General features: G+C 42.6%; 1 protein-coding gene across 3 annotated transcripts in view; it reads left to right on the top strand.

The window, feature by feature from the left end:
• The window catches only part of LOC135088947 (ankyrin repeat and ELMO domain-containing protein D-like), a 37,688-nt gene extending 12,261 nt beyond the window's left edge, over nucleotides 1–25,427 (top strand). For 2 of the 3 annotated variants that reach the window (XM_063984028.1, XM_063984027.1), the window contains exons 4-9: nucleotides 19,477–19,654; nucleotides 20,247–20,395; nucleotides 21,095–21,208; nucleotides 21,778–21,938; nucleotides 22,961–23,405; nucleotides 23,990–25,427. In XM_063984028.1, coding sequence (XP_063840098.1) covers nucleotides 19,477–19,654; nucleotides 20,247–20,395; nucleotides 21,095–21,208; nucleotides 21,778–21,938; nucleotides 22,961–23,405; nucleotides 23,990–24,118 — 1,176 coding nt within the window. In that variant the 3' untranslated portion in view covers nucleotides 24,119–25,427. Of the gene's footprint in view, nucleotides 1–18,893; nucleotides 18,917–19,476; nucleotides 19,655–20,246; nucleotides 20,396–21,094; nucleotides 21,209–21,777; nucleotides 21,939–22,960; nucleotides 23,406–23,989 lie in introns of those variants that run through there. The other variant, XM_063984029.1, reaches the window with a different exon arrangement.
• Nucleotides 25,428–26,891: the final 1,464 nt, after the last annotated feature.

Raw genomic sequence — 26,891 nt, 5'->3', positions numbered from 1 at the left:
AGGGAAAGGAAGATTGGTAAGATGAAGAGGGGAAAGAAACAACAAATCGTTGAAATTCCGCTAAAAAGAAAAGAAAAAAAATAGTAAGAAGAAAAATAACGAAAATCAGACATGAGGAAGGTAGATACGGAGAAAGAGAGGAGGAAGGACTAATAAGATGAAAAGAAGGAAGGAACGCCAAATTGTTAAAAGAAAGAAAGGGAGGAAGTGAGAAAGGAAAGGAGTAGCAGGGGAAGGGGGGGGGGGGTGTTGAAGGGTTCAGGGGAGGAAGAGAAGGAGGAGGAAGAAGGAAAACAAAGGAAAAGGAAATATATTTTAACCATATTGACGTGTATCGTTGAAACTTGTCGGCAACTGTTTCACCTAATTACTTCCCTCCCTCCTTCCCTTCCTTCCTCCTTCCCTCTATTCTTCCTTCCTTTCTTTCCTTCGTTTTCTTTATTTATTTCATTCTCTCTACCTCCCTTCCTCCCTTCCTCCTTCCCTCTATTATTCTTCCTCCCTTCCTCCTTCCCTCTATTATTCCTTCCTTTCTTTTCTTCCTCCTCTTCCTCTCCGTTCATTCCATCCTCTCTACCTCCCTCTCTTTTTTCATGCTTGATTTTTCTTTTTCTCTCTTCCTCCAGTTTCTGCTTATTCATTTTCTTTTATATTCCCCTCCTCCCTTCTCCATTCCATTCCTATATAATTCTCTTCATTCCTACTCCTGTATTTCCTCTCTCCTCTCTCCATTCCTAGATTCCTACTTCGTTCCAACTTTAATTCCATTCCTGTTCATACATTTCTCTGTCACTCCCTCCATTCCTAAATTCCTACTTCTTTATTCCCTCCCACATTCCCTCTCCCTCTCCCCATTCCTAGATTCTTGCGTCTTTATCCCCCCCCCTCACCTTCAGTTCCTACTCATACATTCCAAGAGACCAATTTCTTGGTTTCCTCCCACATTCCATTCCTTGTACATTCCAAGTTTCCTGCTTCATTCGCTCCCACATTCCCTCTCCCTCTCCATTCTTAGATTCCTACTTCTCTTCCATTCCCTGCCGCATTCCATTCCTGCTCCTACATTTCCTCCATCCCTCTCTCCCTCTCTTCCTCTCCCTCTCCCTCTCTCCTTCCCTGCAGGCACCCCCGCCGCCCCTCCCCTCCAGGCACGCCGGGTCCGGATACGTAACCTACATTCGCAAAGTGACCGACAAAAGGCCGCCTGCCTCCCACTACTCGTTTTCCGTTTTCTTCCTCCTTTTCGTTATTTAATTCTGTCTCCCCTACTCTCTCTCTCTCTCTCTCTCTCTCTCTCTCTCTCTCTCTCTCTCTCTCTCTCTCTCTCTCTCTCTCTGATACTTCGATGGTGATAACAGTTGTGGTTTCTTTACGGTAGTAGTAGTAGTAGTAGTAGTAGTAGCAGTAGCAGCAACAGCAGCAGCAGCAGCAGCAGCAGCAGCAGCAGCAGCAGCAGCAGCAGCAGCAGCAGCAGCAGCAGTGATTAGGGAACCTTGTGATAAATGTTCGTAATATGAGTAACATTGGTGGACGTTATGATTATAGGAGTGGTGGTGGTGGTGGTGATAGAGCGGCAGGGGCTGGGAGGGGCTGGGAGGGACGGGGTGGAGGTGAAAGGAATGTGGGTGGTATGCAGTGAGGAGGCGGGCTGGTGTGAGGGAGGCAAGCGAGCGGCCAGATAGGAGAGTAGATAAAAGACTCAGGTAGATAGATAGATGGCGGACAGACAGGTCGGGAGGCACGCGCTCTGTCTGTCCCCGGCTGAGGTGTTTACTCCGCTTACTCGTGTGTTACCTATCAGTTCCGTTCTCTCTTTCCTTCCTCTTATTTCTCAGTTTCTCTCTACTACCTCTTCTACCTTCCTTATTACTGCCCATTATTCCGTTTTACGTTTATTTCTTTTTTCTTTCAGTTTAATATGTTTATCTCTTCTTTATCTTTATTTTTTCTTTGTTATCTCTTCTTATACACGTGTTACTTATCACTTTCTTTTACCTTTCCTTCCTCTTCTTTGTTTGTTATATTTTTCTTTTATATCTTCAATTTCTCTCTTTTATATATCCTACCTTTTTTTTTTTTTTTTACCTATCGACCCCGTTTTCTCTCCCTTTTTACCGTTCTTTATTCCATACTAGTCTCATTTCCCTTTCCTTTAGTTTCTCCTTTTTCATATCTCTTATTATCATCCGCACGTGTTTAGACTCCGAGACCGTCCGTAAGTATTCAAGAGAGATAAGTTCCCTTACCATGTCACTCTATGAGCTAATGGTGTGTCCGGAGGGAAGACTCGGGGACGGCTCACGAAGAATGTCAGATGGGGGGAGATAATGAAAAATGCCTTGTTGTTGTTCTTTGGTTAAAAAATGTAAGGGAGAGCATTGAACCTGAACTATATAGAAGGTCATTAGCCTCGTATACAAATCAAACGAGAGGTAAGCGACTTGGGATGACGAGAAAATATTTATAAGTAGAAAAATAAAGCAGACTGTTTTCTTATATAGGTCAAGGAAGAAAGAGAGAAAGTAAAGAGAAGTTTCAGTAAAGGATTTAAGAGTAAAAGGAGGAATGAATCACGAGGAGAGAAGGAAAACAGAAGAAAAATGAGGACGAGGTGTATGTGAAAAGAGATGGAAGGAGGGAGGGATGATAAAAGTGTGTGGAGCAAGGAGAGAGATGGAGCTCAGGAGGATGAAAGTGAGTGGAGGAAGGAGGAATCAGTAGGAGATGAGAAGACACAAAGACGATGAATTTGATGGAAAGGAAGAAAGATGGATGGAAGGATGAGGATAAATTAAAGTAAGTGAGAGGGAAGTGAGAAGAGGAAGCGTTCAGGGGAAGGAGACAAGGAGGATAAGCACCAAATGAGGATAACAAGTTTAACACCACAAACTGTAACCTGAGCCAGAGACTAATTAATATAAAGGAACATAAGTTTGGCCACACTATTGTAGACGCTTCACCTCTTTGTACTGCCCGCCCAGCGTCACACAAGAGAGTTTGACAGTCCTCTTCCTCTCTTCCAAATGTCCTTATCCGCGTGCACTCATACCAAAGCACGTTTCCTCCTCTCCCCCGCCGGATGTACACACAATCTTAAGCTAACCATTTCGTGAAGGAAGGAATAATGAAAAACAATACCACTCAATGCACATAATATAATACCGGCTCTTCCTTATAGTTTTAGAACGGAAGGGTGAGAAATGTGTTTACTGATCCGATCTATTATCCTTTCTTCATAGAAACAGTACCACGATGCATTGATCATAATATCGACGCTTCCTTATGGCTTTAAAACAGAAGGATAAGAAATGAGTTTAGTAATCTGGTTTATTGTCCCTCGCCTCACAAAGACTCAACGTGGCGTGCGAGGGAGGCTCAGGGTAGTTGCATCACACACACACACACACACACACACACACACACACACACACACACACACACACACACACACACACACACACACACACACACACACACACACACACACACACACATTGGATCATATTATATTCTCGTAGCCTGCCACGTGTTTTCTACCGCGAGAGGGACATGAATAATTATCATTAGAATAAGAGGATTGGTCGTACATATTATTGCTCTTTGTTTTACTTTCATCATCCTCACGTGACTCATTCATTTTGATCTCATGATGAATACATTGTCACAGTTTGCTGCCTGAAAACATTTCATTAAAGAAAACATGAGAGACAAAGGAATAGGCGGATGAATGTCACTAGAGAGAAGCACATAGGAAATGCTCATTAGAAACAGCGACTTCGAATATGGATTTAATCAGAGATCATAGTTTGCCACAAGCCTGACCTCTCACTAGTATAGCAACTACTTCCCTGCGGTGACTGATTGCTAGTACACCATTACACTGTAGTTGACTGGTAATAGCTAATAAGGACCAATAGGTTCATTATCAAACACTTTTTTCCACTTAGATGAGAAGCAGGTCGAGAGGCTGGAGACATGACGCCTTGAAGGGCTGAGAGAAAGTGGCTCGTATACCAATCAACTGTGCTGTGTGATCGAGGCCCGGGGGTAGGCTGTCACCTTAATAACCTGCACTCAATAGGAATCTGCAGGTCAAGGTAGTTAGGGCACGTCTGGGGAGAGCTGTTTGATCGGCTCAGACCAAGAACCTTTTATTACTCCTGATTATGTTGGTGGAGGCATGCTGGTGGGAGTCAGGCAGCGCAGTGAGGAGTCAGTCGTTGATATAGAAAAGTGATAATTCCAGTAAGATTATGTAAATGAGAGAGCTAACACACCGGACAAGCCTTCGAACGTCCTTTGTGTCTGTGCCTGAAAGACTTGCGGGGCTATACAAGCGTCACGCGTTCCTACACTAAGCTCCTCCAGGCGTCAAAACAAAGGATGACTGGGGCTCGTCGCGGCGCCGGAAGAAGGGGCGGTGGAGGGGGCGGCGTGGTGGGGAGGCTTGTCCTTGACGTGCATTTGAGGTGAAGATGAAAAGTGTGTCGCAGTAATCCCGCCTTTCTTCCGCACACCAAAACCCAGTATATACTTGCCTGTGGTGATGTGTTGTGCTGTCTTCCATGCTTCCTCTTCCAAACACTTCTCCTCTTTTTTTTTTTTTCGTATTCACGTTTATATTATTAAGACATTAAATTGTTATTTTTATTTGTTGTGAAATATGAATTCGATGTTGCGACGCCATAGATTAATTCATTCTTTTATTCGTTTTCCTGCTTCCCATCCTGCTCTCCAGTAGTATAGATATAACCTAGGAATGAATAAGGAACAGATAAAAGGAGAGACTACGAGACAAGACGATGAGAAAAGGAGCAAAAAAACAGGAAAGAAAAACAATAATGAAGCTTATGAGGGGAAATACACAAAGGCGTAAATTACCGACATTATTAATTTGGGAGTAAGTGTGGATAACGAACCAAGTACTGGCTTTGAGGTTCACGTTATCGGAGTAATGAAGGAAAATTTCTACCGCGTGTATTATGATGGGAAATTACTGCATATAAAGGCGAGTTACTGCGTAGGTGATGGCGGGAGATTGCTGCGTTGTCTCTCGCGCCAAACTCAAGCGAATAGTTTGTCATTTTCAAGAAAACGAAGAGAAAATATTTACCTATATGCCTTTTATTTATTTATAATGTTGGTGTTGTTGCTATCATTATTATCATTTAAGAATTATCACCTTATCTTTGCAATTCTTATTCACTCACACACACGTCACCATATTCCTACAAACACGATTGCCTCATCTCCTTTCATACCTACTCTCTGTAACCTCCCTCTTCTTTCTCTCCCTCCGTCCCTCCCATTTCTCTCTTCCTCTCTTCCTTCCTGTCACCGCTATATTGAAATCCAACCCAACCCTCAACCAGCGATGCTGGTTTTCAAGGTTCATCTGTAGGAGGGTCAAATGTCAAGAGCTTAATGTGACCTTGTCTTGTGTGTACGCGAGGAGGAAAAGAAAAGTAGCTACCGATTTCCCTTATTTTCTCTTTTTCGTGTGTGTGTGTGTGTGTGTGTGTGTGTGTGTGTGTGTTTATATGTCTGGGCAGTAGTATTATTAGTTAGTATTTAGTGGTTAGTAGACGTAGTACTAGTAGTCAGTAGTAGTAGTAGTAGTAGTAGTAGTAGTAGTAGTAGTAGTAGTAGTAGTAGTAGTAGCAGCAGCAGTTGTAGTAAGTAGAAATGGTAGAAGTAGAAGTAGTAGTAGTAGTAGTAGTAGTAGTAGTAGTAGTAGTAGTAGTAGTAGTAGTACATAAGGACATAAAATAGGGAAGCTGCAAGAATCATTCGTACACTTGGCAGTCCCTATATGAAACATACCTGTTTTCACCGATCATCACAAGTAGTAATAGTGGTGGTGGTGGTGGTGATGGTGATGGTGGTGGTGGCGGCAGTGGCAGTAGCATTTAGTATTGTTGTTCTAGTCATAGTAGCAGCGATAAAACCAGCAGCAGCAGCGACAATGTTCGTAATGGTAACGGGTAAGGATTTCGCCCGCATTGAAAAGTCTACGGGGAAAGAATGCCGCGTTTCACTAAGTCTACGGGGAAATTTTGCCACACATTGCTCGGTGTTGGTGGAGGTGTGTGATGTCGGGTTGCCTTCTAGTTGTTGTAATGTCAACACTACTACTACTACTACTACTACTACTACTACTACTACTACTACTACTACTAATGCTACTACTACTATTACTACTACTACTACTACTACTACTACTAATAATAATAATAATAATAATGTTACTGCTGCCGCTGCTGCTGCTGCTACTACTACTACTACTACTACTACTACTACTACTACTATTACTACTACTACTACTACTACTACTGTTACTACTACTATTACTATTATTACTACTACTATGCTACAATATATTACGGGTGAGATTTAGAGGTGGTAATGGTACACACTCTCTCTCTCTCTCTCTCTCTCTCTCTCTCTCTCTCTCTCTCTCTCTCTCTCTCTCTCTCTCTCTCTCTCTCAAGAGCATAAAGCAAGGACGCTACCTCAGAACAATAGGTTGTTTATGGCTGAAGCACACACACACACACACACACACACACACACACACACACACACACACACACACACACACACACGCGCGCGCGCGCGCGCGCGCGCTTGCGAGCTCCTCAGAGAGAGAGAGAGAGAGAGAGAGAGAGAGAGAGAGAGAGAGAGAGAGAGAGAGAGAGAGAGTTTTATACGTGATTTTTATAAACCGTGAAGAAGAAAAGTTCTACGTGTGTGTGTGTGTGTGTGTGTGTGTGTGTGTGTGTGTGTGTGTGTTTGTGTTTGTGTTTGTAGGTGGGTGTATGTATATGTGCCACTTCTGTCTGTCTGCTATGAGACATCCCAAGTGTCAGGAAGGGTTCAGGGAAGAGTCAGGGGGGTCAAGTAGGGATCAGGGAGGGTCAGAGAGGGGGTCAAGGGAGGAGGACAGGGTATCTGAGGTCAAGTGGACGGAACTAAGCAAAGACGTCAGACATTTCCTGCATCAAAATCCTCCGAATAAACCAGCGCCGCCCAATAAATACTTGAGTATAAGGTGCTGTTATGATTCACTGATGACTGTGAGCAGTGTCCCTTACTTAGATCACTTAGCGGGTCATTACCTCAGCGTTACGTAAGTGTCGTTAAATTTTGAAGCTTCATGATGATATTTCTTGCTAGAGGTTCTATAAATTAACTGGGTATTAGGTGTTCTTGTGACTAAGTAATGACTGTTCGCATTGTTCTGTTCTTAAATCACTTAGCGGTTTATTACCTCAATATTACGTAAGTGCCGTTAGATTTCGAGGTTTCTTAATCGTATTTTTGGCTCGTGGTTCTTTAAGTGAATGGATATAACGTGTGTTTTGCTTTAGTGGGTCATTACGTCATCATTATTAAGTGTTGTGAGATCTCGAACCTTTAAGATCGTATTTTTAGCTCGTGGTTCTTTAAGTCAAAAGGAATGTGTTGTGCTGCCCTATGCGGGAAGGCAAAGGTGGTGGGAAATGTAACAAGCTGCGAATACCAAGTCAGTCTGAAATATATGTTGGTGTGCTGCATTGTTTCGTGTGAAGGAATTTCCTGGGGACAAAGGTGCGGAAGAATGCGGCAGGTTATAATTGCATGGCTCCTGGATTCTTGGATTACAGCGAATCTGCCGCGCGTCGATTTCTCATGTGGCCTCCCGAACCAGATCAAGCTTGGCAGGTTTTGGGAGAGGTGGTGATGACACGCCAACACTCCTTAGCATTGGTTTAGCTTTCTACAACCCTGAACCTGCCACACATCCATCACCCGTCATGCTTGCCAACACTTGTATCTGCTTACAGCCTTACTGCTTTTTGTTACGTGCATCTTCTCTTACTGCTCAACAATATTATTAGTTTTTTGATACTTGACCGTGAAAATAAATTAGTATAAGTAACATTCTCTATATGCTAAATTCTCTCCTAAAGCAAGTAGTTGTCCAAAAAGTTAATATTTCTTTATAATTTCGCACATAGTCCTCCACTATTGAAATTTATTATTTTTTTTATCTAACACGACACTGTACCAGACACATACTTATAATCCCAACTTCCGTGGTATCCAATAACCTACCACGGTACAAGTAGCAAATTCACCTTTTTTTTTTTTTTTCTTTTTCTTCCGTACCCAGGCAGGCAGTCCTCATCCAATCCTCACCTCCATGCACTCTGTCTCGCCCATCTATCACTGAGCACCATCATCGCCACCGCCGCCACCACCACTCCGGTATCCTTTCTCCCATCGCTATTACACACACACGGAAAGATTACATGCATTTCAAATTCCCACGTTCATTTTCTCTCTCTCTCTCTCTCTCTCTCTCTCTCTCTCTCTCTCTCTCTCTCTCTCTCTCTCTCTCTCTCTCTCTCTCTCTCACACACACACACACACACACACACACACACACACACACACACACACACACACACACACACACACACACACACACACACACACACACACACACACACACACACACAAGACACGGACACAATTAACTATGACACACACACACTCCTGAATCTCTCCCAGCCCTTTTCCTTCTCCTCCCTTCCTTTCCCCTTCCCTTCCTTTACAACCCTCCGTCAAATAACCGTAATTGGCATATAAAAAAAACGCTCTCGTGGGATCGCGTAATGGGTACCTTGAGCAATGCTGAGGTGACGATCCTTGTGGGAGAGAATGAAGTAAAGGTGTCGAGAGGTGAGATGTAAAGGAGATGTACTGTAATGTTAGGAAAAGAGACACGGCAAGTAAAGAAGGTTGATGTAGGTGATTTATGTAGGTGTTTATCATGATGTCACGAAAGGAAGGGATGAAGGAAGGGGGTCTAGAAGTGTGCAATAAGGGAGATGTACTATACTGCCAGAAGGAAAAAAGACCCTACAAATATAAAATGAGGATGTTGTAGATAGTGATTTTAGTTCGTGGAAAAGTTTATCCATGGATGTTAGGAAATGATAAAATGGTACTGAGAGGAATTAAAGTTTAAAGGAAAAGGAGAGAAAAGAAAGAGGAGGAGTTAGAAAAAGTGGTTGTGATGAAGCAGGGATAGAAAAGAGATATTATTTTACGTGAATGAGGAAAGGAATCTACGAAAGTAACAAGACAGAAAGAAAATATGATTCTGGGAGGAGTTAAAAAGCTAAAAAAATGAAGAAAGAGGCGATGGTGTTTAGGCAGGGAAAGAAAAAGGCTGAGACAACAAGCTTGGGATTTGTCTAGGTAATAAGAAAACACACACACACACACACACACACACACACACACACACACACACACACACACACACACACACACACACACACACACACACACACACACACACACACACACACACACACACACACACACACACACACACACTCACTCACTCACTAAGCAACTTCCTCCTTGTCTTTCTTTGCCTTTCAACACCCATCTTGTTCTCATGGTGCTCACGCTAAGTTGGCAGGCGTGGGAATACACATCAATGGGAACCCTGATGAAGAAATATAAAAAAAGTGGCATTAATATGAGATCTTTTACTGAGGCAGGTCCATGACGCCATCTTCTCCATGATACATCTACATCACTATGGTCTCATCTCTCTCATCTTTTAGTAAACTTCCTCATAATTATTCCTCATTCTGTCTTTATTGTATATCACTTGTCTCATTTTGCACTTACTGTTCACTTCTAATCTCTTTATTCATCTGTTCTTACTTAGTACCTCATTTTCTTTCCTCTCCTTCACCTCAATCTCTCTTCATTCAGTTATTCTTACTCAGTATCTCAGTTTCTTTCCTCTCTTTCATTTTCTTTCATTTCGTATCTTTTCTTTCATCTGTCCTTGCTCACTATACCTCAGTTTTTTCTCCTCCCTTTCATTCTCTTCCCGTATCATTCCTTTCATTTATCCTTGTTCAGTATCTCAGTTTTCTTTCCATTTTTCACTTATCTTTTACTTTCTCATTGTTATGGGTCCGTCTCTTATTTATCTATTTATTTATTTTTTTATTTATTTTTTTTCGTCACACAAGATGAAGCAAACAAGTGGCACTAGTTAAGCCTACAAGAGAATACTTTCCCGCCTCGTCCTCTCTCTTTTCTCTCTGTGTCCAGGTGGCTACTCCTGCTAACTTTCAGCTGAGTTTGTTTATGTGCCAGCTGTAATGTGGTGACTCTACGATTATGTACTCTCTCTCTCTCTCTCTCTCTCTCTCTCTTGCAGCATAAGTCAAGTGGATGTCAAGTGCCGTGCTAAACTTATCTTAGCCTAAAAGTTACTGGTTGTTCGAGGATCACACACGACTTTTGTCCTACAGCTGTCATTCCCTTCTCCTTTGCTTTACTTCACTTCTGCCATCAGTAGAATTGTGCATAAGTGGATGTCAAGTGCCGTGCTAAACTTATCTTAGCCTGAAATTTACTAGTTTTTAGAGATTCATACGCAGGTTTTGTCCTACAGCTCTGAAATTCCTTCTAATTCTCCCACCTTTGCCTTACTTCATTCCTGCTATCAGCAGAATTGCGTATGTCTTTCCTTTGCACATCTTGGATCCTTACAAAAGGAGGGACTGGGAGGGAGTCGCCTGGTCCACGAAGACAGTGTAAAGTCGTGACTGGCGCGGGAGATATGAACGCCAACCGTCTCAGGAATGCAGATGAATGCCTAAAGGAAGGGAGGGAGAAGAATGCCAGCTCGCTTAATGAAGACAGTAAATGGTGGTCATGGTAGTTGTAGTGCTGATAGTTAAGTAATAGTTACAGAACATTACCGCAGCGTCTGAATACGAATAGTTAGAATGGATTTCAAGCAGTAATAGATGCATAGATTCCAAATACTCTGTTTGATTTCGTTATAGACTGCTACACTAACTATAGCATTAGAGGAAAGCCAAAAGCAGTATAATAGAAGAAAATAGGTGTTATACTTAAGGTTAACTGACGTGTGTCAGCACCACTTCCCTTCAGAAAGTCGTGTGTTAAAGCGTAAAAAAAGATTGAAGGAGGGCACGAAAGTAAATATGGAAAAATAGAAGTATAACAGGAGAGAAGATGTTATATTTGAAATTAACTGACGTATATTTGCACCTCTTCCCTTCCTTGAGGTCAGAAAGTCGTGTGTTAAAGCGTAAAAAAAGACTGAAAGAGGGTACGAAAGTAAATATGGAAAAATCATCGGAGCAGAAAGTGTCTTGACCGCAAAGGGCGGCGCGGGGGAGGGGGAACGACCTATAGATGAGCCTCAGGAATCCCGGGTATTGACAGGCACTGCTACAGGTGGTGAGGAAAGGAATAGAACACGACAGGTGCTTACGTGGGAACATGGGACGTGGGACAGGTCAGGTGGGGGTTCGTGGGTTTGTCCTGCTCTGGGATTTTGTCTGTTTTTCTATGTTCTCTTTGATTTTCTTGTATTTTCATCCCTTATCTTTTTTTTTTCTTTTCATTCCTTTCATTTTTTCTTTCTTTCTCTCTCCCCTTATTCTTACTATCTTTTTTCTTTTCTCTTTTTTTTTCTTTCTTCCTTTGTTTTGTGCATTCATGACTTCTACCTGAACTAAGCGGATTATCATCAGTATCAAACCTAATCTTTCATACACAATTTGCATTTCGTCTTTACTTATTTTACTCATTTTTTTTTTTTTATCTCAAGGTTGCAAAGTTACCATTGCCATCACACAGCCTCGGATAACCAGTTTAGCATCCTCACAATCTCACAGTCCCCCTCTCTTCTTATGGGGAGAGAAAGAGCAGCCTTGCCACCATGGAATTACTCCCTAAATGGATGCCCTTAAATTTTCCTTTTGTACATTAGATCATTTCCGTTCCCGCCCGATGGTCGCAGGTTTAGCCTCGAGCGTATTTCATTTACAGCGTCCTTGGGTTCGATTACTTCATTACAGCAAAGTAGCAGGTTGTTTTGCTTGCCGGGTATTTAACAAGGCTGTTACTGATGCTATTGTTATTGTTTTTACTCCTTTTTTTCTCCCCACTGTGACCAGATGGCCTTGTCTTGGATATAGAGGGATATAGAGTATGTGAGTGGTGATGACTTATTTGTGATGGCAGTGAGAAAGGGAATGAGTGTCTTGTATAGGTGGTGTGAGTTTGCCAGTTGTTTTAACTCACTTGGGTTAGGGTGAGGTAATGTATATGTGGGTGGTGATAACATGATTGCAGTAAGAAAGGGAAATGAGTGTATTATATGGGTGATAGGTGATGTGAGTTTGCCAGTCGTTTAAACTCACTTGGGTTAGGATAAGATTACGTATATGTGGGTCGTGATAACTTAATCGCAATGAGAAAGGGAAATGAGTGTGTAGTGTAGGTGGTGTGAGTGTACCAGTGTCGGCGTGGTGGAGGTCGAGGCTTGGTGGAGGAAGGGAAGACACGAGGGTTCACAGGTCACTGGGGAAAGTTGCTTCTTCTCTCTTGTCTACCTCTGTTGCCTTCTTCTCCTCCTATACCTCCTCTTTCCTCCCGACCACAAACACCTTGCTAACCTAACCCTCTCGCTCTCTCTCTGCCACTGTTTGTCTCTCTCTCTCTCTCTCTCTCTCTCTCTCTCTCTCTCTCTCTCTCTCTCTCTCTCTCTCTCTCTCTCTAAGAAAATTATTAGTCTGGCTCTGATCACTAGAATCATATAAAAACTCTCGATAGCTTCCACTAGAATCCCTAAAAAGTAGTTAAGGTAAAGTGTTGAAACGTTCAAGTCAGGAAAATTTATCATTAGTTGGTATTTTTTTTTCCCACTAATGTCACTTTATTATTGCAAAATTATCACAAGAATCATATAACTTCCACAAGAACCTCTTAAAAAGTAGCAGAGGCAAGGATTTGAAACATTGTAGACCTACCACTAGAATCATATAACTTCCACTAGAACCTCTTAAAAAATAGCCGGGGCAAGGCGTTGAAACGTTGGAGAGCGCGGTCGTATGGCGTGAGGCGCGTACCGACCACTTACGGTGCGCCGCCAAGCGTGCTCACGACACGTAAACAAACGGCGTGGAGAGGGGCGGGGCGGCGGTAGGTAAGAAGTACTGCTGCTGCTGCTCAACCACTCCCCACTTTGTTGTTGTGTATCGTGAAAGTCTTGCCGGACTCTCAAATACGGAGAAACCTTCCTTCTCCTTGCCTGGACCACCTGACACTGCGGGAAGGCGGCACGTGGCCTCATGAAGGTGTTCGGTGTAAGAATGCTGCTGCAATTTGCGTGGTGGTGCAAGGCGGTGGATGGTGGGTGGAATCTGCGTGAAAGGTTATGTAGTGATGTCTCTATGCTGTGATGATGGTGGTGATGGTGGTGGTGGTGGTAGGGGTGCTCACCTAAATTGTGTTTTTACGAGATGGAATCTGAAGTTCGTGATTTCTCGTATTTTAGTATCAAGTTGTCATATTTTTTCTTTCATTTGTGCGTACGGTTCGCACATTTACACGACTGCACTGAATCAAGCTATAAAAAATCATGACGTGACTTTTCTGTCTTAAATTGTCTTTTCTCTCTCTCAGGAATGCAGTTGTCAACACTTTTTCTTTACGTTATCTGAGGTTGTCAACACGCTAAAATGGACCTAAGTTTATCTGATTTTCCCTTTATTTGTCTTCCCTCCTTCTGATGTCAGCGAGATGTGCGTGGTTCATCCTTCCTCGTCCTTCCCTTACGAATGCTGTGCCTCGCCTCCCATGATTCCCCCTCATCCTTTTGTTTAGATATTCTTCATCTCCCCCTTTTATCGTTATGTCTGTGAATAGCATCAACGAGCTCTTTTCTACCTTAATTCGACCTTCCCCCTTCCCTAAGATCCTTAGATGAATGGAAAAAATCCCTCGCTCCTTCCCTCCCTTTGTCCTTCTCTCCCCTTCCTCCTCGCGTCGCCTCGCCTCCCATTGACGGTATATAATGAGCGATATTACTGGTGTCGCCCTTCGTCTCGGGCTGGGAAGGGGCTGAGCACTAGACACTCAGCGCAGCCAAGCATATTATGAAGGGTGGCCTGGAAAGCAAGTAGAAAGGGACGTTGGAGCGAAACATGAGGTTTTGTATGGATGACAGTAATAGGTAAAGCAAGTGATAATGTGGAAGGTAGAGGAATGAAGACTTGGCCAGAGTTGTGAGAATCCAAAATGAAGTAGGAATGAGATGCTGCAGGAAAAGGTGTTGCAGAAACCTCACTCAGTAGTGTGGAGGAAGGTAGAGGAATGGAGACTTGACCAGAGTTGAGAAGGCTGGATGAAGTAGGAATGAGATGCTGCAAAAAAATAAATAAATAAATAAAATAAAATAGATGGTATTGTGTTGTGGAAGCCTGGATAAGCTCTTTTCAGGCGTGTTTTGTAATTTTGTAAAGTCTTTTTTGCAAGACAATGTGACACAGGGAAGGTGAACAATAAGTGCCCATCAATACCTGGCCTGGTGTGTGTCTTCCTGTTTTGCAAGCGTGAAACAGTAGCAGCAACAGCAGTTAATGCCTTCTAATGCGGCCCTTGTGACACCATTCCTGGAGCTGTAATGTGTTTACAAGGATGGCACCTTCACCCCTTGAGGGCAATACTTCTTGTCCCCTCAATCCGTGACATTGTTGAGTCCATTACTTCACTGACGTAACGAGCATCGCCCTGCGGCAGAAGGGAACGAGGGAGGGAAGGGAAGAGGCTAACGAGGGTGAAGGCTTGCCAAAGACGAGGTCAGATGCCAGATGGGGCTGATAAAGGCTGTCACGGGTGTGATATGTAGGGCTTTCACGTCCATAGAGAGAGAGGGTGGGGAATGGAAGAGTGAGTGAGAGAGAGCAGTAGGTCGTCCCGTAGTCCAGCAGAATAGCCTCGCCGCAAGTGCCTTCTTCTGGTGGTGTAGGGACAAGAGTGAGTGCGGTGCATTATGGACTCTTCACCCACCGGCTCAGTCTGACAGGTCCGCTGCTAATGATGTGAGGGGCGGACAGGTGGCTGCGGTGGGCGGGCGGATCGGGGCGTGGGTGGAGTTGAGGACAGGCACGGTGGGGTGGGGGGGCGGCGTGAGCTGGCCTGGGAACGAGGGTAACTGAAGACACCCTTGGTCCGTCTTTTTCAGCCTGACTCTCTCCCTGTTATTTGTTGGACCACGAGTTTTATTTATTGTTATCTTTGTCTCCACCGCTTTGTCTGTGCATGTACGTATTAATCTCCATATACTTCTACATCAGATATCACTGTTATTGCTTCTCAGGTTTGATAAAATGTTCTGCTTACGTAGAATACAATATCGAAAGAAGTTATAGAGTATTTCACTGATTTTTGGTGGCTGTAGTTTTATTTTTGCCATGAGTAAAGTCGTGGAGGATTACTCAAATGAAGGTACAAGTGTCACAGGGTCGCTAATCTTAAACTAAACATTCTAATCACCACTTTCTCACTCCTTTTCCTTCCCCCAAGTGTTAACACGCTGCTCTCTTCCCATACTTCCCTCTCACTCTGTTGTACTCCAACGTAACACTCCCTTTACTCTCCCCCTCCATCTCTCCCTATAGTATAAAGCGATACTCCTCCCTCTCTCCCTCCCCTCTCTTCCCTCGCTCTATTTCATTTCCCATAGCCTCCCTCCTTCACCCCTCCCTCCGTCCCTCCTCCTCCTCGTCCCTCTTGACCGCACCCACTCCACAAACACGCCTCGCTTCCCTCCCAACTCTCGTATACATGTCTCTCCAACTCTCCCTCTCCATGTGGTCAGGTCTCGGCAGTGTTCACTCAGACTACAGGGAAAGGCGCCAGTGTTACGGTGCGGTGGCTGGCCAGTGTTCGCGTCACAGCCACACCCAGCCATACTTGTCCCCGAGTCCTTACTAACATTTTTCTTTTCCTTTTTTTTTTTCTTTTTTTTATGTTCCTGCAGAATCTTCGCCTTAAACTTCTCTCTCCTCTTCTCTTGGTTTCTCTTCTGTTCTTTCTGTTCTGTTATGTTCTCTTCCCTTCTCTTCTCTTCTCTTCTCTTCTCTTCTATTCTCTCTCTCTCTCTCTCTCTCTCTCTCTCTCTCTCTCTCTCTCTCTCTCTCTCTCTCTCTCTCTCTCTCTCTCTCTCTCTCTCTCTCTCTCTCTCTCTCCTCCTCTTCCCACTTTCGAAACACTTTCCCTTCCCGCTACTCTATTCTTATCTTACTAACAACTACGCTTTTTATCACCCATTTATTCCTCTTAATCATCATCATCTCTATCACTGTCATCACCACCATCACCACCACCATAATTATCATCGGTATCATTGTTCTCCATTTCTTTTATATCTTTTAACTTGTTTTCCTCCTCCTCCTCCTCCTCCTCCTCCTCCTTTTTTCTTCGCTGCACGTTTCATCATCCTTAACATTGCATGATCACCTAGATTCATTTACTCTCAGTTCACTATGAAATCAACAGGTCGGTTAGTGCAATAAGACGTGTCCTCGCACTCTGGGTGAATGTATATGTTGAGAAAACTTGTGGGCGATTTCAGAGTATGGTATTTATCTGTTAGAGTTTATCTATTTATAATTTAGAGGATCTGAGCTAACATTTGTCTGATCCTGCTCTTGTATTTATATTTTGTGTAAGTTTTCACCAGTTGATGGACATTTCTCTCCTCTTTCATCTGTATTAATGACTGTACTGAAGACATTTTAATGGGAGAAGCAGCATTTCTTTATATATTATTCAAACATCTGTAAGTTTTCTTGTGTTTCCTTAAAATATCCAGCATCTTTCTGATCTTGTAGATCTTTCGTGTCCAAATTTTCTAGTTCATCTGCATTCGTTCCTTGTGCGTGTTTGTTTGGGAGTGTGCAGTGGCGTGAGTGAAGGAAGGTTTGAGGAATGCGCGGCTCAGATGCGTGGTGGGTCAAAGGTGACAACTCTTACCCTTCACAAGTCTGGCACTGCTCTTTGCCCTCACCTTCCCTCCCTCCCCTCTCAAATGTCTTATCGCGCCGCTGACAGACACACATTCACCCACCCACCCCCACACCCACACAAGGAGAGAGGTTAGGAGGTATTTCATATAATGTTCTCTACGTGACTGTTTCGATCTAACCTTCCGTTGGCACCGCGTTCGTGCAGTATCAAGGAAAAGAGCAGAGCCTCAGACCCACTCCTGAGGGAATCCACGGTGTCAGGCTGGGGCCAGTATTCAGAAACGCTTTGCTCTTTCACCGCGACTATTTTCCAAGGTCACACCCTGATTTTCAGTAGTGTTTCTCCCGTTACTAATGTGGAAATTATATTACTCTGTTACTAGAATCATTAAAAAAAAAAAAAACACCCTAAAAAGCCATGTCACTTCAACTAGAGCCTTTTGGAAGTAGTAGAAATGCGGTACAAAAGTGTTTCAGAATATGGTCCTGGGTGTGGGGATCTGCTCTGGCGTGGCGGGAGTGTAGCGGCCTCGTCTCCCTTTTAAGTTTGCGTTGCCCGAAGGTTCATGTCTCAAGGTCGTGTTTCCTTACTGAAGGTGAAGTTGGAATTAGATTGACTTGTTTGGAATTCTAAGTGACAGTGCAAGTCGTGGTGTTTGGTGTGGTATCTGGTGTTGGTGTCGTAATTGTGGTGACAGTGATAATTTTGTCACGGCTGGACACACACACACACACACACACAGTAAACTCATAGGTTATTACCATTTTCTTATGCACTTGACACGTTTCTTGTGTCTTTATGTTCTGAGGGAAGTAATTAACACTGAAAGGAAGGAAGGAGGTAGGGAGAGGGGCAGGTGGACTGGGAGGCGGGGGTAGCCTTATGTACTCGAGGGCGGGTAGGCGGGGAGGGGTGATGCCTGGAGTAGTACAGCACCGCCCTCCCACACAACCCGTCATTACCATCCATTACCAGCTTAGCTTTCTCCTGCCGAGACACCCATTGGAAGTGTTCGGTGGGCCAAGTGTGTGTAATTATGCCGCCGTACATCCTCACTCTCCAATCAGGTGATAAATTCTCGAAAAGTGCGCACGCTGAACCTCCCTTCCCGTGTGTGTGTGTGTATGTGTGTGTGTTAGCTCATTTTGCATTTTTACAGGATTGATTCGAAGTCATAATGTTCCATTTATAAATAATCACAAATGGTAGTGCATTTCATTCGTTTAGTGTGTGTGTGTGTGTGTGTGTGTGTGTGTGTGTGTGTGTTAAACTTTCTTTGCATTTTTACAGAACTGAATCGAAGTTGTGATGTCCTTCAAACTATCATAATTTTCTGATTACACCACTTCCTCAGGCAATGCATTCCACTCATCAATTGTTACTGTGTGTGTGTGTGTGTGTGTGTGTGTGTGTGTGTGTGTGCCGTACCCTACAGACTGTCTTAGCCATGTAATTACGATGTGTCTGTCAGGTTGGGGGACTGGAGATGACTGGGGATGTGGCAGGAAAAGTGCAAGGGCAACAAGACGTGGCTGGGGAGGTCCGTGAATAACTCAGCTGGCCTAAGGCGCCTCTCTGCACCTGTCCTGTATGACGCGGAACACGCCTTGCAACACCTCTGTTTATCGTCTTCAGCGTCACCTTCATTAAAGCAACACATGAAAGCCACGTGACCATCTCAGTCGGTGCTTTGAAACAATATAAATAACGTGTTTATAGCAGATGTTTGTGGAGTAAACTTGCTTTATGCCCGATTTTCTTTGGAGTTTGCTGCAGGCCTCCCCTTGGGCTTACATTACTCCCTGCATTATCTCCCTTGCAGCGCCATCCATCCCCCCCACTCTTCTCCCCGCCAGGCCCCGACAATCCCCCCACCCCCTCAATCTCCCGCCCCACAAACTTCCTAGCCGTGTTTTGCTTCAGGGGAATAACGGGACTTTACATTCCACGTCTGTATTAGCTTGTGATTCCCACTTGTCGATGCAGCAAAGGCACTGGGAATCTCTGCTAAATGTCAGCTGTCGCGTCTCCACCTAGCTGAAAAGTAACAAATCGGTTTGATCCACATTCCCACTACAGACAAAGATGCAGGCTCATGTTCGAAGTCTGCTGGTCTCTCGGCAGGACTATTTTTAAAGGCCACAAATATGATTAGAGTGGCCTGTCATGTTTTTTTTTTTTTTCTACTGATAGTGTAGGATGCTGTTAAGCTATTGCTAGAATCATGAAAACTCCTTGAAAACACTAATTTCTTTCGTTAGAGATTGTTAGAAATTGCTAGCATTTTTTTTATGTGAGAGGGATTTTGAAATGCCTAGGGCAACAAAAAGGCTGACAAAAGGACCAATGAAGGTGTCAATCCCCAAAGAGTGTACATAGTTAAAAGTATTATGCAAAATTTAAGAAGTGTTATGAAATCTCCCTCAAAACAGTTGAAGTTAAAGATCTATTTACATATTTATATATTTACCAGGCTGGCAATCACACACCAGTTGGCCTAGGCATAGTTAAAGATAGGATATCAAAATGTTTAAGGATATGAAGGCTAGTCACACATGAGGTAGAGTCTTGGCTATATACTAATCCACTTTGCCTTCCCCTCAGACCACGGTGCGGGTATGGGTCCGCTGCCTGATGCAAGACATGGAATACAAGACAGTGTGCATTGCCTACAGCACCACCTGCAGAGAGTTGGTTCAGTCCATCTTGTCCAAATTCAAGATGAAACACAGAGATCCTAACCTCTTCTACCTCACCATGGAAGTAACTGTCAGGAAAACAGGTGACAGATCCATATTACTATTACTATTACTGTTATATCTGTTACAAGTGAATATAAGTAAATGTCAAATTCTTTATCAGTTTTGTTATCTTTTTTTTTTGGGGGGGGGAGGTTGCTGTGTTTGCTGAGTCACCTCCACCAGTCTTTATCTCCTGATTCAGTTCTTTCTTTTGCATATATCTTATCTTGCATCTTTCCCTCCTTCTCTGTACTTCCAACTCCAGTGCTCTTTTCTCATCATTTTGTCCATCACATCTGTCTCACTTCTTGTGCCTTCTTCAACACCTCTGCCACCTTTATTGTTCCTCTTATCCTTGTATTGGTGATCCTGTCCTCTTGTCACCCCACACATCCATTGCAACATCCTCAGTCAGCTACTTCCATCCTCCCCTCATTTGCCTTCTTCATAGGTAGGGACTGCCTCCAACTCTCATTGCTGGTTCTTACACTCTTAAGTTCTTCAATGAGTACAATCAAATATTTTCACATTCACAGTTTGTAGTTAGTTGGAATACTAGAGAGACAAAGGGTGCTGCCTGAAACACATCACTCCACTTATTATTTGTAACTAACACCTGACTCTCCCATACAGGAGGCATCATGAGAACCATCCTGACTCTGGAGGACGACTCGAGGCCAGCAGAGCTGCAGTCCTGCTACCCTCGAGGGGACTCCCGCCTCGCTCTCAAGATGCGTCCAGGCGGCCTTGTGCGTGTCTACGATGGGGCGCTGGTGTCCGGGGTGGGTCCCATACCAACAGTAGTAGTAGTAATAGTAGTAATAGTAGTAACAGTAGTAGTAGTAGTAGTGGTGGTGGTGGTATTAGTGGTGGTGGGGTGGTGGTGGTAATGATGACAGTAGTATTAATTGTTGGGGCACTGATGCCCAGGGTGGATCCTGTACCAGCAGTGGTAGTAATGGCAGTAGTAATAGAAGTAGTAGTAGTAGTAGTAGTAGTAGTAGTGGTGGTGATAATGGCAATAGTACTAATTGTTACTGTTGTAAAAGTAGTTGTAATGATAGTGACTAGTACTAGTATTGTTACAGGAGGAAATGTAGTAGTAGTGTGGTATGTAAAAGTAACAGTGATTGTAGTTGGTTTTGTTAATACTGGTTTGTTGTTGAATCTCTCAAAATGATAAAATTCAACAGAATAATCTTTCCTTCTATATTGAAGTTCTCTGAATTAATGAGCAGTTATGCATTAATAATTTTCTATTAGTGCTTTTCTTTCCCTCATATATGAAGTATAGTAATTAAAGTATAGCCTTCAAAAACCAGAATAAGCAAATTCAATAGTGTAGATTAATTTTGATGTTTTCTCTTCCCCTTTTCTTCTCTTCTTCCCTTTCCTTCTTGTTGTCATCCTTCCATCCACTGGTTTTGTGCAGAACTATTATTTCCTGGCAAACATGCATTAATTCCATTGTTCCCTTTCAGTCTCAGTACAAGAGTCTGCTAGTGAGTGACAAGACCACCTGTGAGGAGCTGGCACAACTTGTTCTTCTCTGCAACAACATTCAGGACAACATCAAGAATTACTCCATCTATGAGGTACATCACAGTTCCTCAGGTCTTTGCTACCTTTATCTCAATTTTAAGTTTAGTATTTTGTTTTGCAATAATTTGTTCCTGCTTTTCATGCTTTATAGTTTTCAGAAATCTCTAGGTTAATTTTGGCAGGAATTTCTTTTCTTTCCTTTTTTTTATGTACATAAAGCAAACTAATTAAAGGGCAATAAAAAAGGTGAAAAAAGGGCCCATTGTATTTTAATTGATACAGGGACTGCCATGTGTAGGCCTTATGGCTTCTTGCAGCTTCCCTTGTTTTCTCATGTCCTTATGTTCTTATGATTAAGATGAAGTGATGTAATCGACTACCTGTGTAATGTACTATGTGATTTTTATATGCACTATTTGTGGCAATAATTGTGAAGCCAAGAATTGGAAAGCATAAACACTGTTAAACTGAAGTGATTAATTCTTGCAGTGCATTGATAAATTTCTACACCCAAATCTCATATCATAGTGACACATTCTTGTGTATAATTTGTGCCTGTGTCTGAGCATGTAGGATGCACTGCATACACAAAGCTGCCCATTGAACACAAGTGTCTCACCAGGTGCGGCGCAACGATGGCAGGGAGCGCAAGCTGCACCATGATGAGAGGCCATTGCGGCTCACCTCCCGATGGGTGTCCAGAGATCACGCATGTCTGGTGGTGCGCCACACTCCCTCCCTCACCCCTACTCGGGCCCACATCACATCCCTTGCCACACTTAGGTAACACAGCCTTGTCATATATAGCCATCATGAGTACATGCCACACTCCCTGCCTCACCCCAACCCAATCCCACATCACATCCTTTGACACACTCAGCCATCCTGATTCTACTATGCATGCCTCTTGGAAGGTCTGCATTTGGCCAGTGATAAGTTTTAAATGATGTAGCTTCTATTCTCATTTCACCATATATGTGATCTTCAAGGGAAGAACACAGCTTGGAAGCACTTCACAGCCAGGTTAGAAGAATGTTGCCTCTCTATTCCTTCCATGTTAGGAAAAAGTGACTGAAAGAAAAGAGTAAGAGAATTAGGAACACCCCTCTGGAAGAATATTGCCACTGTATTCCCTGCATATTACCAAAAGGTGACTGAAAGGAAAGGAACAAGAGAGCTAGGAACATCCTCTCAATCTTTCCTTCTCAATCATCTTTTGTGAATACACATGGAATAAGGTGGCAGCATACACACCTTTGCAGAGACTCATGCTACCTTCTAGAGCTTCCTGATGCAGCTGTCAAAGATAGTGTTGATAGGAGGTATGTAGGTATTCTTGGGATCCTCAGTGACAGCTCAAGAAGAAGCTAGCTTCTGGCAAAACTCAAACTCAGGTCCCTGAGATTGCCACCACAGCTAGGCCACCACCTTATAAGTAGCTCTGATTGCAGTTTTGTTGTTATTGCTTTGTTGGTAGCTTGGAAAATAGCCAGCTTCCATTATAACTCAAACTCAGGTCCCTGACATTGCTATTTCTGAATGCTGACCACCAGGCCACCACCACCTCATAAGTAGCTCTGATTGTAGTTGATTTTGTTGGTATTGTTTTTTTTTTTTTTTTTGTAATCTCTCAAGCAATGGTAATTCAGCCAAATAATTTTTACTTCTATGTCCATGTCCTCAAAAATAGCCTGTAATTCTGTTTAAATTATTTCTAGTGACTTTCCAATGATTTTGGTTGGTATGGTATGATCACAATGGTCTATTGCTGTCCACCTTAATGACAAATCACACTCAATTTCTAGAGGGTCAGTTTGCCGTGCATCAACAAAGAGAACAAACTCTAACCGGACAGCCGAGAACACTCCAGTGCTAACAAGTCACACTCCTGCCTCCTCCTCCCCTTCTGCCAGCACTGACTCCAAAACTGCAGGCTCCCAGGACGGCCTGATATCCACCACCACCATCACCATTTCCCCCAATGGAACCTCAACAGTGACTATCAACATGCCTGCCATTACCCCAGCTGTCAACAACAATAACAATAATAACAACAGTAATATCAACAAGAGTAACAGCAAGTGTAGCAATAACAACAACAAGATTATCAACAGAAACTATCACAAGAGTACAAGTGTGCATGAACTGGAAGAGGCAGAAGAGGAGGAGGAGGAGCAGTGTCCATCTCCTCCTTTAAGGATTCGCAGGCCAGCATCATCCTCCTTCAGGTCAACAGCAGTAAGACGAAAGGTAGAAGTATTTTGTCTCTTTTTGTTTACTAATTAAGTAGACTCCACCATGCTTTTCCTGCATCAGTCTGCTTGAACACAGAACCACTTGCACTAACACAGACAAAATAAGTTGAGGAGGAGGAGGAGGCATTCAGTTCCTGCATGGTGATGGCAGCAGGACTTCTTTAGGTTCTTGACAGTGGAGTTCTGTACAGCTCACTCATCACCTTGGCTCTTTGTGATGAAGGTAGAGTGAATGAATTCCAAGCAGTATCTCAGCAGGACTCCAGAGAGTATTTGGCTACAGACCACAACTGCACTGTTCTCATTCTGATTCACAGTAATCAATGAATAATGATAAAAGTGTACTGTTGCATGCCACACACGAATATTGACGCTACCTGTATAACCTGAAAAGGACGCAGTCCCAGCTGGACTTTTCTTCATTGCATTATTTTACTAATACTGGATAATTACAGCTACATTGAGATTGTAGTGTTGCTTGCCTCACATGAATATTGACCTTACATAACTGAAAAGAACATGATCCTTTTCTGAAGTTTCTTCAGTGCATCATTTTACTAATGGTGGATATAATTACAGCTGCCATGGACTCAGAGTGCTGACCTGATAGAAACCCCAGTGGACGATGATGGAGATGAGCTGCCTTCTGCCACCAGGACCCGCAGAGCACACTCCTACAATGACTATGAAAATTACTTCTACATCTAGTAATTCCCAGTACAATTCCTGTCTCTTAAAATGCCAATGAAGGGGTAAATTCAAAGTGACAAAGTTACATAAATAAAATTTATGTAGCCTTTCATAAGTAATGATTTACGTTGTGTTCCATACCTCACTAGTTTTCTTGAAAGGAATGTTTTTATTTTGAAATACTCAGCTTTATTGTAAGTTTACAAATGCTGCTGAAAGTTTCATCATGGTACGTATCTTCTTCTTTTGGTAATAATTCAAAAACCTTTGGAGACTGGCTAGTTGCAAATCTCACAGTGTCAATATGAAGAGTATTGAGCAAAATTTCTGTACCTTCAAGCATTTACCTTTAGCTCTCTCTCTCTCTCTCTCTCTCTCTCTCTCTCTCTCTCTCTCTCTCTCTCTCTCTCTCTCTCTCTCTCTCTCTCTCTCTCTCTCTCTCTCTCTCTCTCTCTCTCTCTCTCTCTCTCTCTCTCATACACACACACACACACACCTTCACCTTCACATGGTCTTGTCTCCAGTTCTACAGTCACCTTTGTCCCAGCATGCACTTCTCTGCTCCCATCCCCACTACTCAGTACCAAACCACTTTTACTGTTAATGCACAAGAAGGATTTGTCACATGGCAAAGTTAAGAAAACTGCTCAAGGTGTACCAAAAGTATTAATGAAGTGATCATTATGTAATACAGCAGTCAAATGTTACTTACTCTTCTGCAATTTAGAAAACTGAAGTACTATTTCATATCAGCTCTTTCATACAACTCCAGTTACTGCAATAGTAAAGATCAACTGCAAACCTTTCACTAGAGCTTTAAGTTGTAAATAATAATGTAACTATAGTGTTCATATACATTGTAAGATATATATTGCCAAAGATTATGTAAAGATGAAAATATATAGATATAGAAAGGTGTGTGTGTGTGTGTGTGTGTGTGTGTGTGTGTGTGTGTGTGTGTGTGTGTGTGTACTGAAGTCAGAGAGAAAAGTAAATTTTTCCTTACAGTGTATCAGCAGAGTACATACTCCATGAAAACTTGATTAATGTTAAGTAGTAGCTCTTAACTTGTGGACAGGTACAGAAAAATGAAAGGTGACAATATTATTTAGCTTTTTGATGGCATAGAAATGGCTATGGCTGTAACAAGATTTTTTTAACATGAGAGAGAATCTCTCATTGTGAAGTTTTTCTTTGCATCTAAAGTTGTCATATGGTTCATGAAAATTATAAATGTTATGAATTTGGGCATTATGCAATACCTAGATGTATATGCTTACACTGTATTACTCCCACCTACTTAAATGAATAAAATGCATATTCTCCATATTCCTTTTTTCCTGAAATATTAAGGATTTTTCCTATGTGTTTCATACTGTAATGGTCTTAATTACATGAAATTATGTTTTTATATTTAAGGTCTGTTTGAAAAGTATTTGAACATTTAGTTCAAATACTAGAATCTGACTAGAATTGTACTTTTATGTTAATGGCATACATAATGAAGTATAACAGAATAGGATACTTCAGAGCACAACCCACACCAGCTGTCTAACATATAAAAGTTAATATATAGTGGATGTACTTTTTGTAATACCATTGTTTTATCTGCTGACTACAGTAATTGTACTTTTATAGTAATAATGTCAATTATGTGTGGCTAATTGTAGTAGTTTTTATTCGATACTGGTGATGATGATGATGCTCTGCAGTTGCATGAAAATTATCAGTTCCACCATCATACTTTCTCTTAGCCTGAAACTATCACATACAATACATCACAGGCCACCTATATGAGTACTATATAGGTAGTGCACATGTAGTTATGATGCTAACATATTAAAATGCTGAGGATGCCAGCATGCAGCATGTTGCTTGATGCTTAATTCATGAGGCCTAGAGGGCTTTCACTGGGCTGAGCACCTTAACTCACCACACAATGCATTAGAGATTTGGCAGACAGTCAGACGTACATAAGAGACAGTCTCAGCAAACACTCATCATTCTTCAGCCAGTGTGTATCCTAGCTCTGGACTCTAATTTTACCTTCTTTCCTATAGTTTGTCAAAATTTATATTTGCATAGTATACACATTCTGTTTTCACCTGTCCCTGCCATCACAATGTGCAGAGAGAAGGCATAAGTCATGCAGTTTAGGCGGCATGACCTCAAGAAATCCCAAAGTATGACCTTAATCTGCTAAATTTTGGTAGATTCTCCAGAAAATCTAAAGAAATTATACTTCCCAGCTGTTGTAAATCATTAAAAACTAGTAGATGAGAGAGAGAGAGAGAGAGAGAGAGAGAGAGAGAAGCCATGGGGAGGGGTGAGGAAGGACAGTCACTGGTGTCTTGGGACGTGTGCCATAGCGTGCCACTACCACCCCCCAACTAGGCTCTAGGCAGTAGGCAACTTTTCGCAGTCAGTCAATTACTTCCTACTCGTTAGTGTCGTTACTGTCAGGAAATTGGCAGTTGTGCTGAGCTGCAGAGCAGTGCAGGCTGCTGCCTGAGCACCTATGATAGATGGAAACAAGATCTTCATTGGACGGAGTGCCCAGTTATGCCCCACCACAATTGGAAGGTGAGGAGTTTTTGTAGGTCATGATATGTTTTCAAGATAAGAAAAAAAATGGCCTGTGTTGATGTAGTGCTTTATCAATGCATTTTGGCGAAAGAAACAGAAATCTGAATTACTGCCCTTTACAATCGTTGAAAAAAATTCATATATATATATATATATATATATATATATATATATATATATATATATATATATATATATATATATA

Source organism: Scylla paramamosain, chromosome 32 (genome assembly GCF_035594125.1).
Source record: "Scylla paramamosain isolate STU-SP2022 chromosome 32, ASM3559412v1, whole genome shotgun sequence".
NCBI lineage: Eukaryota > Metazoa > Arthropoda > Malacostraca > Decapoda > Portunidae > Scylla > Scylla paramamosain.
Note: the sequence above shows the minus strand (reverse complement) of the source record. Positions and strands in the feature narration are given on the sequence as shown.